At 37.1% G+C, this 15195-nt stretch overlaps 2 protein-coding genes across 3 annotated transcripts in view; one reads left to right on the top strand and one right to left on the bottom strand.

Moving 5' to 3' along the window:
• lancl2 (LanC lantibiotic synthetase component C-like 2 (bacterial)) overlaps positions 1–15195 on the bottom strand; it is a 64918-nt gene that overhangs the window by 4458 nt on the left and 45265 nt on the right. The window lies entirely within an intron of this gene.
• Positions 4739–14747, top strand: LOC308682339 (uncharacterized protein). 2 transcript variants are annotated; one of them, XM_081352007.1, is made up of 7 exons: positions 4739–4913; positions 5664–5697; positions 7540–7592; positions 10015–10158; positions 10758–10802; positions 11067–11126; positions 13660–14527. In XM_081352007.1, the coding sequence occupies exons 1-7, from the start codon at positions 4878–4880 to the stop codon at positions 13723–13725; spliced, it is 438 nt and encodes a 145-aa protein (XP_081208133.1). In that variant the 5' UTR covers positions 4739–4877; the 3' UTR covers positions 13726–14527. The 2 variants fall into 2 exon arrangements, with proteins under 2 accessions (XP_081208133.1, XP_081208134.1); XM_081352008.1 differs by lacking the exon at positions 10015–10158 and having other exon boundaries at positions 13660–14747.

Genomic DNA, 15195 nt, shown 5'->3' with positions numbered 1-15195 from the left:
AGCCATTTTAATAAAGGTGTGAATCATGCCTCATTCGCTTACAGTCCGACTTTGGAACTTTATTCCTTTTTTATTATTATTATTTATTCGGGACACACACATACACACCTAAGGTTTAAGGAGGTCTGTCAATATAAATATTACGCTATTTTAACATTGTAGGCCTACTGTCAGCAGAGAAAAAAATGCCAAAGAAAAAAATTATGAAATATAAATAACATAAATTAAATAGGACAAAAGCAGCCTATCACTCAAATTTCTAAGCAACCTAAACGAAAATCATATTGCCCTACTGACAAATGAAGTAGGCTATTTTCTGCCGAACTATTTCAAACATCCTTGCAAAAAAAGAATGTTGTTGGCTGACAATGGTTTCAGTACCAAACAGCTCCTCAGAGCTAGGTGTAGCCTACAGGTGGTCCGAATTAAGTGCGGATACGCTGTCAAAAGGTGTTGGAATGGGCTATTGTCAGTCAGACCGCCCGCTCCGTCCAAAGTACACCAGAGTTCTGACCGCTACAGTCTTTTGACGCGCGAATGGACACAAAGTGGTCAAGCGTAACTAGACGTGGCAGGCGCGAATTTGACGCGCTATTCGCGTCCAGTTTGAACGTACAGTTATACTTTAAAATGTAATCCCGCGCCGCATGATTCCCTATGTGTGTTTCACACAGTATGCGGCGGTGAAATCGCCGCGCGACTACGGCTTTTCTCAAGTATTGGAAGAGTTTTGTGCAGCATTTAGGACTTCCATAATAATCCGGCGGGCCAGAAAATATTGCTGGCGGGCCAGTTTTGGCCCGCGGGCCGCCAGTTGCCGTTCCCTGCTATACCGGCTGATAGGGCTTTTTTTCTTGAGAAAAAGTAACGCCTGTCTTGTGAAACGTTACCTAATATTTATCCAAATGAGTCAATATTGAATCAAATCACAAGAATTGAATCGAAATTTGTCAAGCAAAAAAAAAAAAAAAAAAACATAGCTTACCAGAAATTGTACCATGTAAACATTGTAACATGTTTCTGTTTAGGAGTAAAGAAAAGGGGACGTTTTTTTCTCCTCTCTAACCTTTACTTCCCCGTAGATTAGCTTTACCTGCCTATCCACCATCAGTCCGTACATGTTTTTTTCGTTTTCTTTTAAAGATTGGATGGGGAGGGGCCCATAGCCTACCTACCTCGCCTTGGGCCCCCGATTTGCTAAATCCGCCACTGTGTGTGTGTGTGTGTGTGTAGTGAGGCTGAGGGACAGTGTGTGTGTGTGTAGTGAGGCTGAGGGACAGTGTGTGTGTGTGCGTGTGTGTGTGTGTGTGTGTGTAGTGAGGCTGAGGGACAGTGTGTGTGTGTAGTGAGGCTGAGGGACAGTGTGTGTGTGCGTGTGTGTGTGTGTGTGTGTGTGTGTGTGTGTGTGTGTGTAGTGAGGCTGAGGGACAGTGTGTGTGTGAAGTGAGGCTGAGGGACAGTGTGTGTGTGCGTGTGTGTGTGTGTGTGTGTGTGTGTGTGTGTGTGTGTGTGTGTGTGTGTGTGTGTGTGTAGTGAGGCTGAGGGACAGTGTGTGTGTGCGTGTGTGTGCGTGTGTGTGTGTGTGTGTGTGTGTGTTCTTGTTCTTCTATCCCGGTGGGGACTTCAACCTGAATGCACACAGACTCGTGGGGACTCGTGTCACCGTGGGGACCTAAATTGAGGTCCCCACCGGCAAAGCCCCCTAGGCACCTCCCAGACAGTGTCTAGACCCGCCCCATGCAGTTTTTTCTGAAGTCCTCATGAGGACCGTTTTCAAGACAAAAATCTGTGTGAGTGTGTATCTATGCGCCCCTGGTGGTCACACAGAGAATTGCTGTCCCCACGAGTCACATTGTTCTTGAAAAGTGTGTCACTCTCTAGCGCCCTATTGGGGGTATTGGTCAATAATGAAATTAAAGTATTTAATAATAGTAATAGTAAGATATGAGTTAATAGGGTATATATATATATATATTTATACTGGATATTAGTATACTATTTAGTTATTTATATTACTTTATAAAATAAACATAATTAAATAAATTTACTGTTGATACACTAGAATGAAGATTCTGGATAGACTGAGCCACAAACTAAATATTATTTTTTTAATTTAGCAAATTCTTCAAATGATTAGAATATAACAGATCTCTTAAAAATGCCATTCATGTAATTAATCAGGGATCTACAGTATCTATATTCATATACTCATTATTGATGACAATAGGAAAGAAATCAAATGAGGTTTGCCAACTCCAGGGTTTCAGTCTCGCCTCTCCGTGGACTGTTGTATTGGGGGGGGGGGATTATATACTAAATCTAAATCAATTAATTAAATTAATTAATAATTAATTAATTAATTAATTAATTAATTAATTAATTAATTAATTAGTTAAAAACACTCCAAAGTGATTTTGTTAATGTAATTATAATACATTATTATATCATTACTATAATATGTAATTATCATTTAATTCTAAACTAATTAAATCATGATCAGTAAATGATAATAGTTTTTCCACTCTGGGATACCCTTCTGACAGAGCCTTTCTGCATACATTACACAGAATCAAAGAGGAGCATATATATATTAATAAATGAACAGGCCCTGACAATATACAATCTTTGTTTCTAAAATTGTCAGCTGCTGTTATTTCTAATCTTCTGGCTTTTTTAATTAAGTATATCACAAATGGGATTCAACATATTTTGGTCTGTTTTTGTAATTCCTTTGCACAAATGGTGTGATATTTGATACACACATTCTCTGTGCTCTCTCAAAAGCCTTAAAAGTGAACTACTAACACACTATTTATAAAAATGTTTCATGCCTTTATTATCTGGTAAATGCTAGCCGCTAGGCTAACAGAGCAGCACATGACACCCTTATCATACCTCATATCTCACAGTATATCAGTAGTCTTCAACACCCTGTGCCTTACCTCTCCCTAACCCTAACCCTAGCAGCACATGACACCCTCATACCTCATATCTCACAGTTTATATAGTCTTCAACCCCGTGTGCCTTACTAGATGCTGTGAGCTAGCAGAGAGAGACTGACACTGCTTTAGCAGAACTCTCAGCAGAAGAGTGCTCAGTGTGAGAGAACGGGCCAGACACAGCTCTTCTCATGAAGCTAACGGAAGTGAACAGCACAGCGTGAGAGATAAACAGATGTAGAAATAATCTACTGATCCAGCATCCAGATGTGCTGCTGTAAAGCAGAAGAGGGGCAATGATGGCTAGCTAAGAACATGGCTAATGCCCCTGTGCTGCTGAGGTAAGCATGTGCCAGCGTCTGCGCTCCCGTTCCCAGTGTCACAGCAGGAGCAGCCACAGGCCACAGTGGAGGACTGACCATCACCAGCAGTCCTGTTAGCAGAGCAGATAATAGAGCCAGCAGGGCATGAAGCAGAGGTGCTGTCAGCATCTGGATGTGGTGGACCAGTACCCTGACCCTAACCTGACCCGACCCCACCCTAACCCTAATGCTGTCAGCATCTGGATGTGGTGGACCAGTACCTCTCCCTGACCTTAACCCTAACCCTAACCCTAACCCTAGCTGCACATTGACCTCTGGGTCCAGATGTTGGTGAGAGCAGGTGCTAAATCATTATGGCTAATCTGACCGGGTGAACTCAGATCCTGGACATGATGAGCACTGTGTCATAATCACTAGTCTAACACACACCAGTGTATGGATGTATGCAGTACACATGCAAACGTAAATGTCTACAACACACTCTTATTTCTGTTTAAGTTAGGTGTTACTCTAAGTAGTTTCATGTCATTGTGGGAGAATCTGCTCCAGTGCTGAGCCGGAAGGGTTCCCAGTGTGGAGAAACTGCTTCAGCGTTTGTTGAATTATTTTTACTATGTGTTATTCTTACCATAAATGAAATCACGTGATAGTGTTTTTAACTTGAATTGACAGTTAATTTATGTAGTTTGCAAATAAAGTCTTTCTCCATTCTCCTCTACCTGGCGAACTGCTGTTTAGGTGAGCGCATTTACATGTACATTTATTAATTTAGCAGACGCTTTTATCCAGAGCGACTAATGAGGAATACAACAAGCAGTGTGTCTGGAGAGAAAGCAGTAGCAGGAGAAGTGCTAGCAATACATGGTGTCAGTCATTATCTTGAACAGCAAGGAGAGCACTTTCTGTGAAGATGTTTGTTGTTATTTTAACAGTAGTGAGGAGGAGAATGCAGTTAAAGAGTTTCAGAATCAGTATACACAGTTTCTAAAGGACGTTATCGTGTGCGGAGGCCTCGTATCCATAATAAGCCTCACTGCTTTCAAACCTATTTTATTTATTTGATCTCCTCTCAGAGGGTAAAAATAATATCTGTTCTGGTGAGTACAAGGTCTACTAATATTTTTTTTATTTTTTTTTATTTTTATGAATGTCAATCTTTTTGTGAGTTGTTTTAAAAGTTCCAAATTGGTTCCATTCATTAATGTGTTTTTTTTAAATATCACATTTAATATGTATTTTAACATCTACATTCTGAAATTTTATTTGTACTTAAAAAAAAACATATCTGAATTTGAGCAGAAAATGTATTTCTTTTATAACATAATATATCCTATACACTATATTATCAGAGCATATGTGCATACATCATTTTTTAAAATAATACAAAAACTGCACAAGAATTTTTTTTTTCGCGGGTAATAAACATAGCTATATATATAGTGCGCCGAGTGAATGTCAGTAATGGCGGACCCAGATCACACAGAACCTGAGGTTCGAGTCCCCACCGCGACCGTCCCCTCCCCCACTCTCCCGGGTCTCACACACACACCCCCCGCGTCTCACACCTGCGACACTCAGATGCTCGAGAGGCAGGGATGAGACGGACACGGCGAGATGGAGACGAGAGGAGACGAGACATCCGACGAAAAAGTAAGTTTTTGACTTTTTGTACAAGGTTCTCAAAATAATATGGTGCTGTTTATTTAACTTATTGTTTGCACATATATCGTAACGTAAATGTCACGTCATTTTATTTTCCATAGCGCTTTTCACATTAATCATAATCTCAAAGCAGCTTTGCATAAAGTATAGATTAATCTACCAAAATGAAAATAATGATAGTCTAACAATAATATATTAATTAGGGCTTTAGATTCCTAAGAGTCTTAAGCTCATGTTTTAAGGCCACAGTTAGGATTGCATAGGTGACTGCATTTTTAGCGGTAATCCGCTTTTAAACTTCGCCTAATTTAATATGTTGTTGTCTTTGTTACTTCTGAAAGACATATTTTGCGTCCCTGTTACTTCACCTAGATGTTTAGCTCACTTTTGGTAACATTAATCTAAGATGGCCAGGAGTTGGATCTTTTGCGGCCTACACGTGCAGCCATGAGGAGTCTGAGGCCAGGCCTGAGATTCATGCGTTTTATCACTATAAACACTAATAATGGGTTTCAAAAAAGCAAGAGGGAAGTTAAATTCAGAACAATTTTTTCTACTTCTGTAATGCAGTTTTCAAGATCAGACAATAAATGGCATTTATTTTCAGTATTGTATTGGCTTATGTTACAGTGTCAATTACTTTAATACATTGCCAAATTTTATCATTGCAGTTTTAAATACAGTGTAATGTGATGTTTGACCATGATGTCTGACTGTCTATGACACATGTGCTTGCAGACTAACGTTACGAATGGCAGCTCTGGATGCACAGGTGAGATAATGCAACGCATTCTCACTCTAGGGCGTCAGTTGCTTTTGACGTCGCGTCTACATCGAACGCACATGGCATCCTAGGGCGTCATATACTGACGCGCCTTCTGGCCCATATATATCTGCGTCTCATATTGACGCTAAAGGGTGCCATGTGCGTTCGATATAGAGGCGATGTCAAAAGCGTCAGTATATGACGCCTTGGGCATTCTCATCCTAGGGCGTCATATACTGACGCGCCTTCTGGCCCATATCTATCTGCGTCTCATACTGACGCTAAAGGGTGCCATGTGCGTTCGATATAGAGGCGATGTCAAAAGCGTCAGTATATGACGCCTTGGGCATTCTAATCCTAGGGCGTCATATACTGACGCTTTTGACATCGCCTCTATATCGAACGCACATAGTAGGTTACAAAACACATTTTACTCATTTGTGGTACGCTATGTCAAATTGTAGTGCGTCATTTATTACTTAAAATAGCCTAATTCTTAAAGCTTATATATGTAGCTTAATGAGCCAGAGTAACCAAGGTTTTTAAAAGCACAATCTTGGAGAAAAAGAAATATCCATCATAGCCCCCCATGCGCCCTCCTTTCATTCTCTTGCAACACCATGCCAAGTTCATGGATGTGCATGAAATTCAATTTTTTAATCTGCTATCTTTTGTTTAGGTAAATAATGTTTTAATTAATAACCGGTCAGTTTAAATAGAAGTTTAGAGGCCACTACATTATCACAAAGTAATTAAGGGATGATTGTAGTAATTAATATAATCTAAGGTTGATTTTTGTAAACTTACATTTTTTTTTGTTATAACTTGATCTGTACATTTTCTTTACGGTTTGATAAAAAAATAAAACAGATCATCTGTTAGAAATTAAAGTCAAGTAGGTGATTATATCTGCTTATTTTAGTGAAAAAGTTCATTTAAAAAAACATTTCAGTATTTTTACTTTTTTGTTAAACATTTGAGACGCTTTCAAAGGACAGAAGATTTGGTATTGTGGCATTAAACGAGATAAATATGTCTAGCCATATGATCATGTTATTGTGAAACCAAGTGTACTTTTCTTCATGTTCAATATAAAGATAAAAAAATACCTCGCTGATATCTAAAAAATGTATTTTACATGCATTCATCGTTGGTGAAAATGAATTTCTAATGGCTAAATAAATTTGGCCAATTATCCCTAAACTTGACATGTTAGTAATGTCCAGTTACTGAACCACTGATATAATTAACTTCGTGCTGAGGAAATACAACATGTTGTCCTGTGTACTGTCAATTTCAGCCGATACGATAGTTAAGTTTTTGTTGTAATTTTTTATCATTGTATGAAATTAAAAGTCACAGTTCACATTAAATTTGTGGTAAATACAGGTTTTGCTAAATTGGTGTCATTGATATCAGCCTTATTTTGATATACTTATTTTAAATGTATTAGTTTGTTATTCGATACTGATGATTCTCTTGTTTAAGCCTAATCCTATAGACCTTATGTAGCTCGTTGTCTTTTGTCTTCCGGTCTGTATTTTCACAGCGATCTTGTCTATTTATGAATGAACGGCTCGTTTTAAAATCTTCCCGTTCTACTGACATTTGTTAAGACATCTTCGTTAACTTTACATTAAGAAAATCCACTTCAAAAGCTAATTACTCCTGGAGAGCGAATGCCAGAGAGATATACAGAGCGTCCGCAAAAACGGAAGTTCAAAGACAATATTCTAAAGATGCAGCGCGCTTGTTTCTCTGGTGCATAAGGGCTATAGTAGGAGGAAGTAAAATGGAAAAATATTTAAAATAACAATACTTTTTTTGTCTTTGTGATTTACATTGCAGTGAATGATGTGACAGATGATGTGACAGATGATGTGACAGAAGAGAAAACAAAGGTAGGCTATATCCACAGATAAACATATATATATCTGCCATCTGAAATTTTCTTATAGAATGATCATTTTTATCAAGCTTGTATATTTAAGTTCTGTAATTTCACTTAAATTACAATTAATAGGTAATCTTCATTGTCATTTAAGTGAAATTATTGAATTTAAATATACAAGCTTGATAAAAATGATCATTCTAGAAGAATCTGCCATCTGCCATCAGGGTTATATAAATAAAACTGTTGGTTGAGGTAAGGGACAAAACAGTTTTAGAAGTTAGTTTTTAGTTTTTATTATTTAATACTACATTATTATAAATTGATATATTTCTAGATTAAGGTCTCAGCTAATGACCCATATAAGGGAACAGGTTTTTCTGAAAATGAAATAACTTCGTTAGACGCATTAAAAAGCATGCTATTTTAATTTGATTCATCCAACAGCAGTGTAAAGTATGTTATAATGTAATTATTGTGTTCAGTAAAGGAGCTGACTGACTAACTGATTGACAAGACAACAAATTTATCAACTAACTAACTATATAGTTGGCAACCAACTGAACCTATACCGGACAAACACAATTGTGACGCTGGATCACAAAACCAGTCTTAAGTTGCACGGGTATATTTGTGGCAATAGCCAACAATACACTGTATGGGTCAAAATTATCGATTTTTCTTATGCGAAAAATCATTAGGATATTAAGTAAAGATTATGATCCATGAAGATATTTTGTAAATTTCCTACCTCAAATATATGGTTAATGAGGATAGGAGCAGGCTTCACTCAATTTTTGATAATACACTTTTTAGAGTGCTGGCCTAAAAATATAATACATAAGAATAGGACAGAGGCCGCACTATGCATAAACGTTGTGCAACGAATAAAAAACGTTTATGCATAGTGCGGCCTCTGTCCTATTCTTATCTACCTCAAATATATAAAACATTTATTTTTGTGAGTGGATGCAGCACAATCGCCAATAGAAATGGACAACTTTAAAGGCGATTTTCTCAATATTCAGATTTTTCTGGACCCTCAGATTCCAGATTTTCAAATAGTTGTATCTCAGCCAAATATTGTCCTGTCCTGGCAAACCATACATCAATGGAAAGATTATGTATTCAGATTTTTGTGGTTTTGTGGTCCAGGGTCACAATTGTGTTACAGGACACTGTATCCATAACTAAGACATTTCTAATTTGAGAAATTCTATTTGAATTCTATTTTATCCTTTTATTTTGCTGCTCTTTATGAGTTGTTCCGTGGAATATAGGGGATCCCCTGTGGCTCACATGGTAGAGTGTTTGCTGTCAACTAGGGCTGTCAATCTTCCTCTATAATGCTATTCGAATTCCATTCCTTATTTTATTCAATATTCGAATAATATTCGAATATTAAATGCTCAAATGTATCCTATTATTAATATTTACGACATTACACAGTCTTATGGATCGCCAATGCGTGATGTTGATCGGTCTCATATCTTCACAGATAAACCGTGTCAGTTTGTCTGTTATTGCCTTTTATTACATGGCTTGGTTGAATTCTAATGTAGAATGCTGTCAAAGAGTATAGAAGTACTTCTATACTCTTTGATGCGGTCTGTTATTTCTTGATAACAGACCGCTGCGAGTGCGAAGTATAACACGCATTGCCATGAAAAACAGCGTTGCTATGGACGCGGAACGGTCTATGTTCTTTAGCGGAAGCAGTACAATCGTTTTTAAATCAATAAACTCCTTTTTAAATCAATATTTTGTGTCAAATTGTTTATTTATTTTGTATAGCCATGTAATAAGTTCAGCCTGTCGGGGTTGTTATTCGCTATAACAACCGCCTCGCTATAATCCCTTAACGTGCGGACAGCTCGTAACCGTGATGAGGAGAGAGGTAGAAAAGAATAATTCTTGCCTGTTTTAGCGGCGGTTCCTCGGACAGATCGCCTAGCTTGTCAGGGTGTAACGTTGTCAGTTTTTCCATTAAGGGTTTGAAATCCAAACACCTTCAACACATCGCTTCTCAAATTGTCAGGAGTGGTGATCTCCGTTTTCGTGCAGACATTGCTCTCCGCGATTTTTGACAGTATTGTTATGATACTGCGTGCGTGGATAACGTGCACAATTGTGTTACGATTCAAAAACGTTATTGTTCATCTGACGAAACAAAAGCATTTCATTTTCACATGCGCACAAGAAAGGCAAGATTGCATTTTTTTTTTTAATGTACAAAAGCAATATTCGAATAGGAACTTCAGCATTCGAATAGTATTGATTTTTTAAATATTCGAATTATATTCGAATTTCGGAATTCGTTCCAACAGCCCTACTGTCAACAATAAATCCTTATTTGAAGGTTCAGTTCTGGAGGTAGCATAAATGGCAAAAGAAAAGCTTCCAAAAACCTTTTTTGTTTGTTTGTTTTGTAGGTTCAAAGCTGTCACTTGGGTCACCTCCAGAAACTTAGAGCACATCACAATGCTTGTGAATACCGATACATGAAGGCGCACACAAAAACTGTAAATGATGAACGGGAGAAGACCATGTTTTTATATCAGAGCATGAAAACAAAGGTTAGTTGTATTAAATGCTTTCGTTTATATACCTTCGGTTGCTAGGTCATTCTTATGTTCGTAAAACAAGTGAACGTTGGGGCATTTTTCAACATCATAACATTGAGCTTGCCGTTTTCAGTCAGCAGGCCCTTCTAGTCAGCAGTTGGCCCACACATTGGTAATTTGTTGGCATGCAGTAGAGGGCCTGGGTTAGATTTGAGCCCAGGTCACAGTGCTCAGTCTGCACCCTAGACAGTGAGCCACAGGGTTCCCCAAAATAAAGCCACAGATCCGCCCATTGCAAGGCCTCTTCAGAAGCCTCATGAATGTTCTTGATAGCTCTTCTTCCCTTTAAAACCGAGAAGTTTTAGAGTCTGCTGAACTAATTTCCCAGCAAAGCTCTGACATCCAACTTCAACTGGCTCGCACAGAGATCTCCCGCCATTGCTCCAACACATTGAGACGAGCTCTTCATATTTTGCTGTATTATCCTGTCAATCCTGTCTTTAGAGCACAGTTAGTTAGAATATTACTGGAAGAACAGTTTGAGTGTGCTTACTGATATTTAGGATTGCTTGTTTAATATTCTTTTACTAAGAGAGCTATTATTTGTCCAGACAAATCAGTGGAGTCCACTAATGAAGTTGAACAACCATCCAAAGGTAATACGATTTAAATTAAACAGGAGGATTATGAAGACTTCTGATATTGTTTTCCTTTTAAAGAACCAGTACTTTATGATTTGCATGGTTTCACTTGCTTTTATTTTTTTTCATATCATTTCATATCAAAATAAACCCCAATATATTTGGTAAATTAGATGTATGGCACAATTACTGGTATCCATTTAGTCAGCATTTTGTGCCATTACTGTATATTATCTGTATTTAAAGTCTCCTCTGTTGTACTCATATGTTTTATAACAGGCAAGGATAAAGAACTGCAGCCAATTGGCAAGCACTTGGACAAACCACACACAACAAAGGGTAAGCTGTTTTTCAAATGTCTTATGAAATGTCACACTTTCCATTTTTTTGTGAAAGTCAGAATTAAGTCATTTTAATTGGAATCTACAAAGAGACCCATTTATATTGACAACAGGGTTCCCTTAAAGGGTTAGTTCACCCAAAAATGAAAGAATTCTGTCATTAATTACTCCCCATAATGTTGTTCCAAACCCGTAAGACATTTGTTCATCTTTGAAACACAAATGAAGTTATTTTTGACGCAATCTAAGAGGATTCTGATCCATTCATATGCAACAATGCCATTGCAACTTTCAAGGCCCAGAAAGTTAATAAAGACATTATTAAAATATGTGCACAAAAGGTTTTCTCATCGCTTCATAACTTGGACTATTTAACAATGTCTTTACTTCCTTTCTGGGCCTTGAAAGTTGTAGTGACGTTGCTGCCTATGTAAGGACCGAATCCTCTCGTATTTCATCAAAAATATCTTCATTTGTGTTTTGCAGATAAACTAGGGTCTAACAGGTTTGGAACGACATGAGGGAGAGTAATTAATGACAGAAGTTTCATTTTTGGGTGAACTAACCCTTTAAATTTAATGTGGAGGTCAAATTTGGTGAAAAGTGGAAAACGTCTTTGTTTCAGTGATCTGTGCTGATGGAGCTTTGTAACAGCAGCATGGCAGATCCAAAGTGGAGGAAGTGCTTATTTTACTGGCTACTTCTCTCCATACAGCGACTGTGTACGGACCATTTCTTAATCTACAAGTGTTGTATTGGACAGAACTGTCTGAGAATTCAGGCTCGCGACTAGATACCCTTACGGAATGAAAATATATTTCCAATATTTATGATCAATATATTATGATAAGTATATGGTGTAAATATACTTATTGGAGAAATGTATTCACAATATATTTACACTGTAAAATGTCATTAGTTGAGTGTACTTCGAAAACGTGGAAAACATTTATGGATTTGCTTAAATTTCAAGGGCGTTTTAATCAAATTTGAAAGTTTCTAATAGAATGACATACAAAAGAGTGTCGGGACAATGACTGTGAATTTATTTGTATTTATTCACTGAACTTTACTGAATAAATACAAAAAAACATCAACTTAACATAGAAGTTAATAGAAATCACTTCAATAGATTTCTACATTTTAAATAAAGCAACATGCAGCATATTCTCAATGTTTCTTGTTCTTCTGCTGATGTTATAATGTTATAAAGTCGAGAGCCCAACTAAAATCAAACACTGATCACAATCTGGTGACTAATATTATGTTATTTTCAATAAATCATCAACATCTAAATCTCAATCTAAATCTAAATGTTAATTCTCTGTAAGAACTTGTGTAGACGTCTGACAGAAATAAAGTCAGTCTGGTTAGTAATAAGTGAAGTTGGTAATGCTGTTTGTGGAGCTGTTTAACCCTCCTCTGCTGAGATCTTCACAGACCTGTTAGTGTTTAATGTTCTGTTGGGGTTTAAAGGGTTTGTGCTGAAGAACAGAGCCTGTGCTTCAGTCCAGCAGAAGATCAAGAAACATTGAGAATATGCTACATGTTGCTTTATCTAAATTGTATTGGAGTTATTCTTTTTTAAATGCATATATTCAGTGAAGTTTCAGACATGCACAAAGTATTTACAGTTTAATAAATAGAAATAAATACAAAGTCTATCATTGTCCCAACACCCTTAAGTCTTTGTACTAGTAACTTACAACTTTGATTAAAACACCCCCTTAAGAAATGTAAGGAAATCTTGTTCCTCGTGTTTTTGAAGTACACTCAATTAATGACATTTTACAGTGTAAATATATTTTAAATATATATTTTTCATAAATGAAAAGTGGCAATTCCTTGTGTATTATTCAATATATTGTATTTCATATATTTTTCAGTATATTTACACCATATAATAAATTGATCATAAATATGTAATTATATTTTCATTTCCAAGCAAAATCCTTATAATTGTGTTTTTTTTAGATCTGTTGCCGTTGGTCACCGTGGGCCAATATAATTTAAGCTTGGGTAAACCCCTCCCATTATGTGCAGCTTTAATTAGGTCCTATATCGTAAATGTTTCATTTCTAAAGGCTTAAACATGTAAAGAAAAGAAAAGGGAAAGGTCCTACAAATTTACTTCTTCAATTTCCCAAGCAGTCATTTATGGTTATGACCAATAAAACCTAAATATTTTGTCATGTTTGGCTTGGTCCATTTTCAGCCCAGATCCAATACACATCTTAGATAGTGACTAAATTACCAGCGATATTTTTGTCAAAATAGTCCTTATTAATACAGTATCACTGTTTATATTGTTACTAGGTATCATGCTTGCAAACATGTGCCAGAATTTACAGATTTTCAACCATGCGAACTAGATTTTAGCAAAAAAGTATGTATAAAACTGTGAGACAATGAGAGAAAAACTGAATACCATGTATTTATTTGATGTTATTCACGTTCATGTCGTGTGGGTTAACAATTACTTTTATCCCAATCACAATTACTAATAGCCTATTTATTTTTCTTTTATTCAGTATCTACACAAAACCCACGGAGAAAGTGGTCTAAAGAAGAGATCCAGGCTGTGGAAAAAACTCTGATGGACTACATCCACTCTGGGAAGGTTCCTGGTAAAGCCCAGTGCATGGACTGCATTGAAAGGTCACCAGCGGCACTTCGGGGGAGAAGTTGGGAGGGGGTGAAATTTTATGTTAAGAATCGTATTGATGCCTTAAAGCGAAAAATGTAGAAGAAAAGGAAGATGTTTGTTGAAGGCAACAAGATGTTCAAAATGTGTTTCAAAACACAAGTTAAATAAATGTTCAAGAGCATTAAGAAATTGTAGATTCTTATTTTTGTTGTAATTACCCAAATTTCCAAACTTTTCTTGGGGAGGTTTATGGGGGGTTGTACATCAAATGTCTTCTACTCAAAAGAATTCAGTGTGGTCCAAAACTGTGGCACGTTTGCATACATTTTTTTAAAAAAAAACTAAATATTGCGAATTATTCCACAACGCATTAATACACATCGCACTCATTGGGTTTCATAGGTTTCTGTGCGTGAAATATTTTTAGGATGACGAATAAGAAAAAACACAAATAGCAAATAGCAATATATCTTGCAACCCTGTTGAATGCCAGCATGTGCTCTTGTTTTAATTCAGAGTTGATTCCAGTATGCACAAATAATTATTCAGCAAACACAATGATACCCGTGAACATTTCCTGCTTGCCATACAACATGACTGTCTTATTTATCCAAATGTAAACCTTTTCAGATTCTCAGTTGAAGAATAATAGATTCCTGTTAAACAGGAAGTGAGGTGAGGCTGTTGTCACTGTTTACATCCATACAAATGCTCTATTCAAATACAAGAGTTTATGGGAATTTGTAAATTGTAAAATAAAGTAAAAATCCATAAAAATATAAATATAGACAATTCTCCCTTTTAAACAACTCTTTAATGATGATGTAAACTTAATATTTATTGTTTATCTGGTACAAGTTTAAATTTGTATTAAAATTAGATAACCAAAAGCTAACTCATAATAGCGCCCCTCGGTGGTGGTTTGGGGTAAGACACAATAGGCAGGTCCCCACCGGAATAGAAAAACCAGACAAATATTCACCTTTTTAAAATTAAGAATTTCTGAAAAAAAAGTTGATTTTTGGGATTCAAAAATTCCCCCAGACACTTCTGACTAAAAATTATGGCTTTATTGTATTTAGAAATTGGTGTCCCCACGTGTCACCTTCTAGTCAGGAGTCCCCACGACGTAGCAAAAACAAGTATGTGTGTGTGTGTGTGTGTAGTGAGGCTGAGGGACAGTGTGTGTGTGAAGTGAGGCTGAGGGACAGTGTGTGTGTGCGTGTGTGTGTGCGTGTGTGTGTGTGTGTGTGTGTGTGTGTGTGTAGTGAGGTTGAGGGACAGTGTGTGTGTGTAGTGAGGCTGAGGGACAGTGTGTGTGTGTGCGTGCGTGTGTGTGTGTGTGTGTGTAGTGAGGCTGAGGGACAGTGTGTGTGTGTAGTGAGGCTGAGGGACAGTGTGTGTGTGCGTGTGTGTGTGT

Source organism: Scardinius erythrophthalmus (assembly GCF_964197995.2).
Source record: "Scardinius erythrophthalmus genome assembly, chromosome: 22".
In the NCBI taxonomy this organism is placed as follows: Eukaryota; Metazoa; Chordata; class Actinopteri; order Cypriniformes; family Leuciscidae; genus Scardinius; species Scardinius erythrophthalmus.
Note: the sequence above shows the minus strand (reverse complement) of the source record. Positions and strands in the feature narration are given on the sequence as shown.

Coding starts and splice junctions, on each gene's coding strand:
- LOC308682339 (XM_081352007.1), top strand. CDS start 4,878: ATGGAGACGAGAGGAGACGAGACATCCGACGAAAAA. Junction 7,593..10,014: donor TGACAGAAGAGAAAACAAAG/GTAGGCTATATC, acceptor TTTGTTTTGTAG/GTTCAAAGCTGTCACTTGGG. Junction 10,803..11,066: donor AGTTGAACAACCATCCAAAG/GTAATACGATTT, acceptor GTTTTATAACAG/GCAAGGATAAAGAACTGCAG.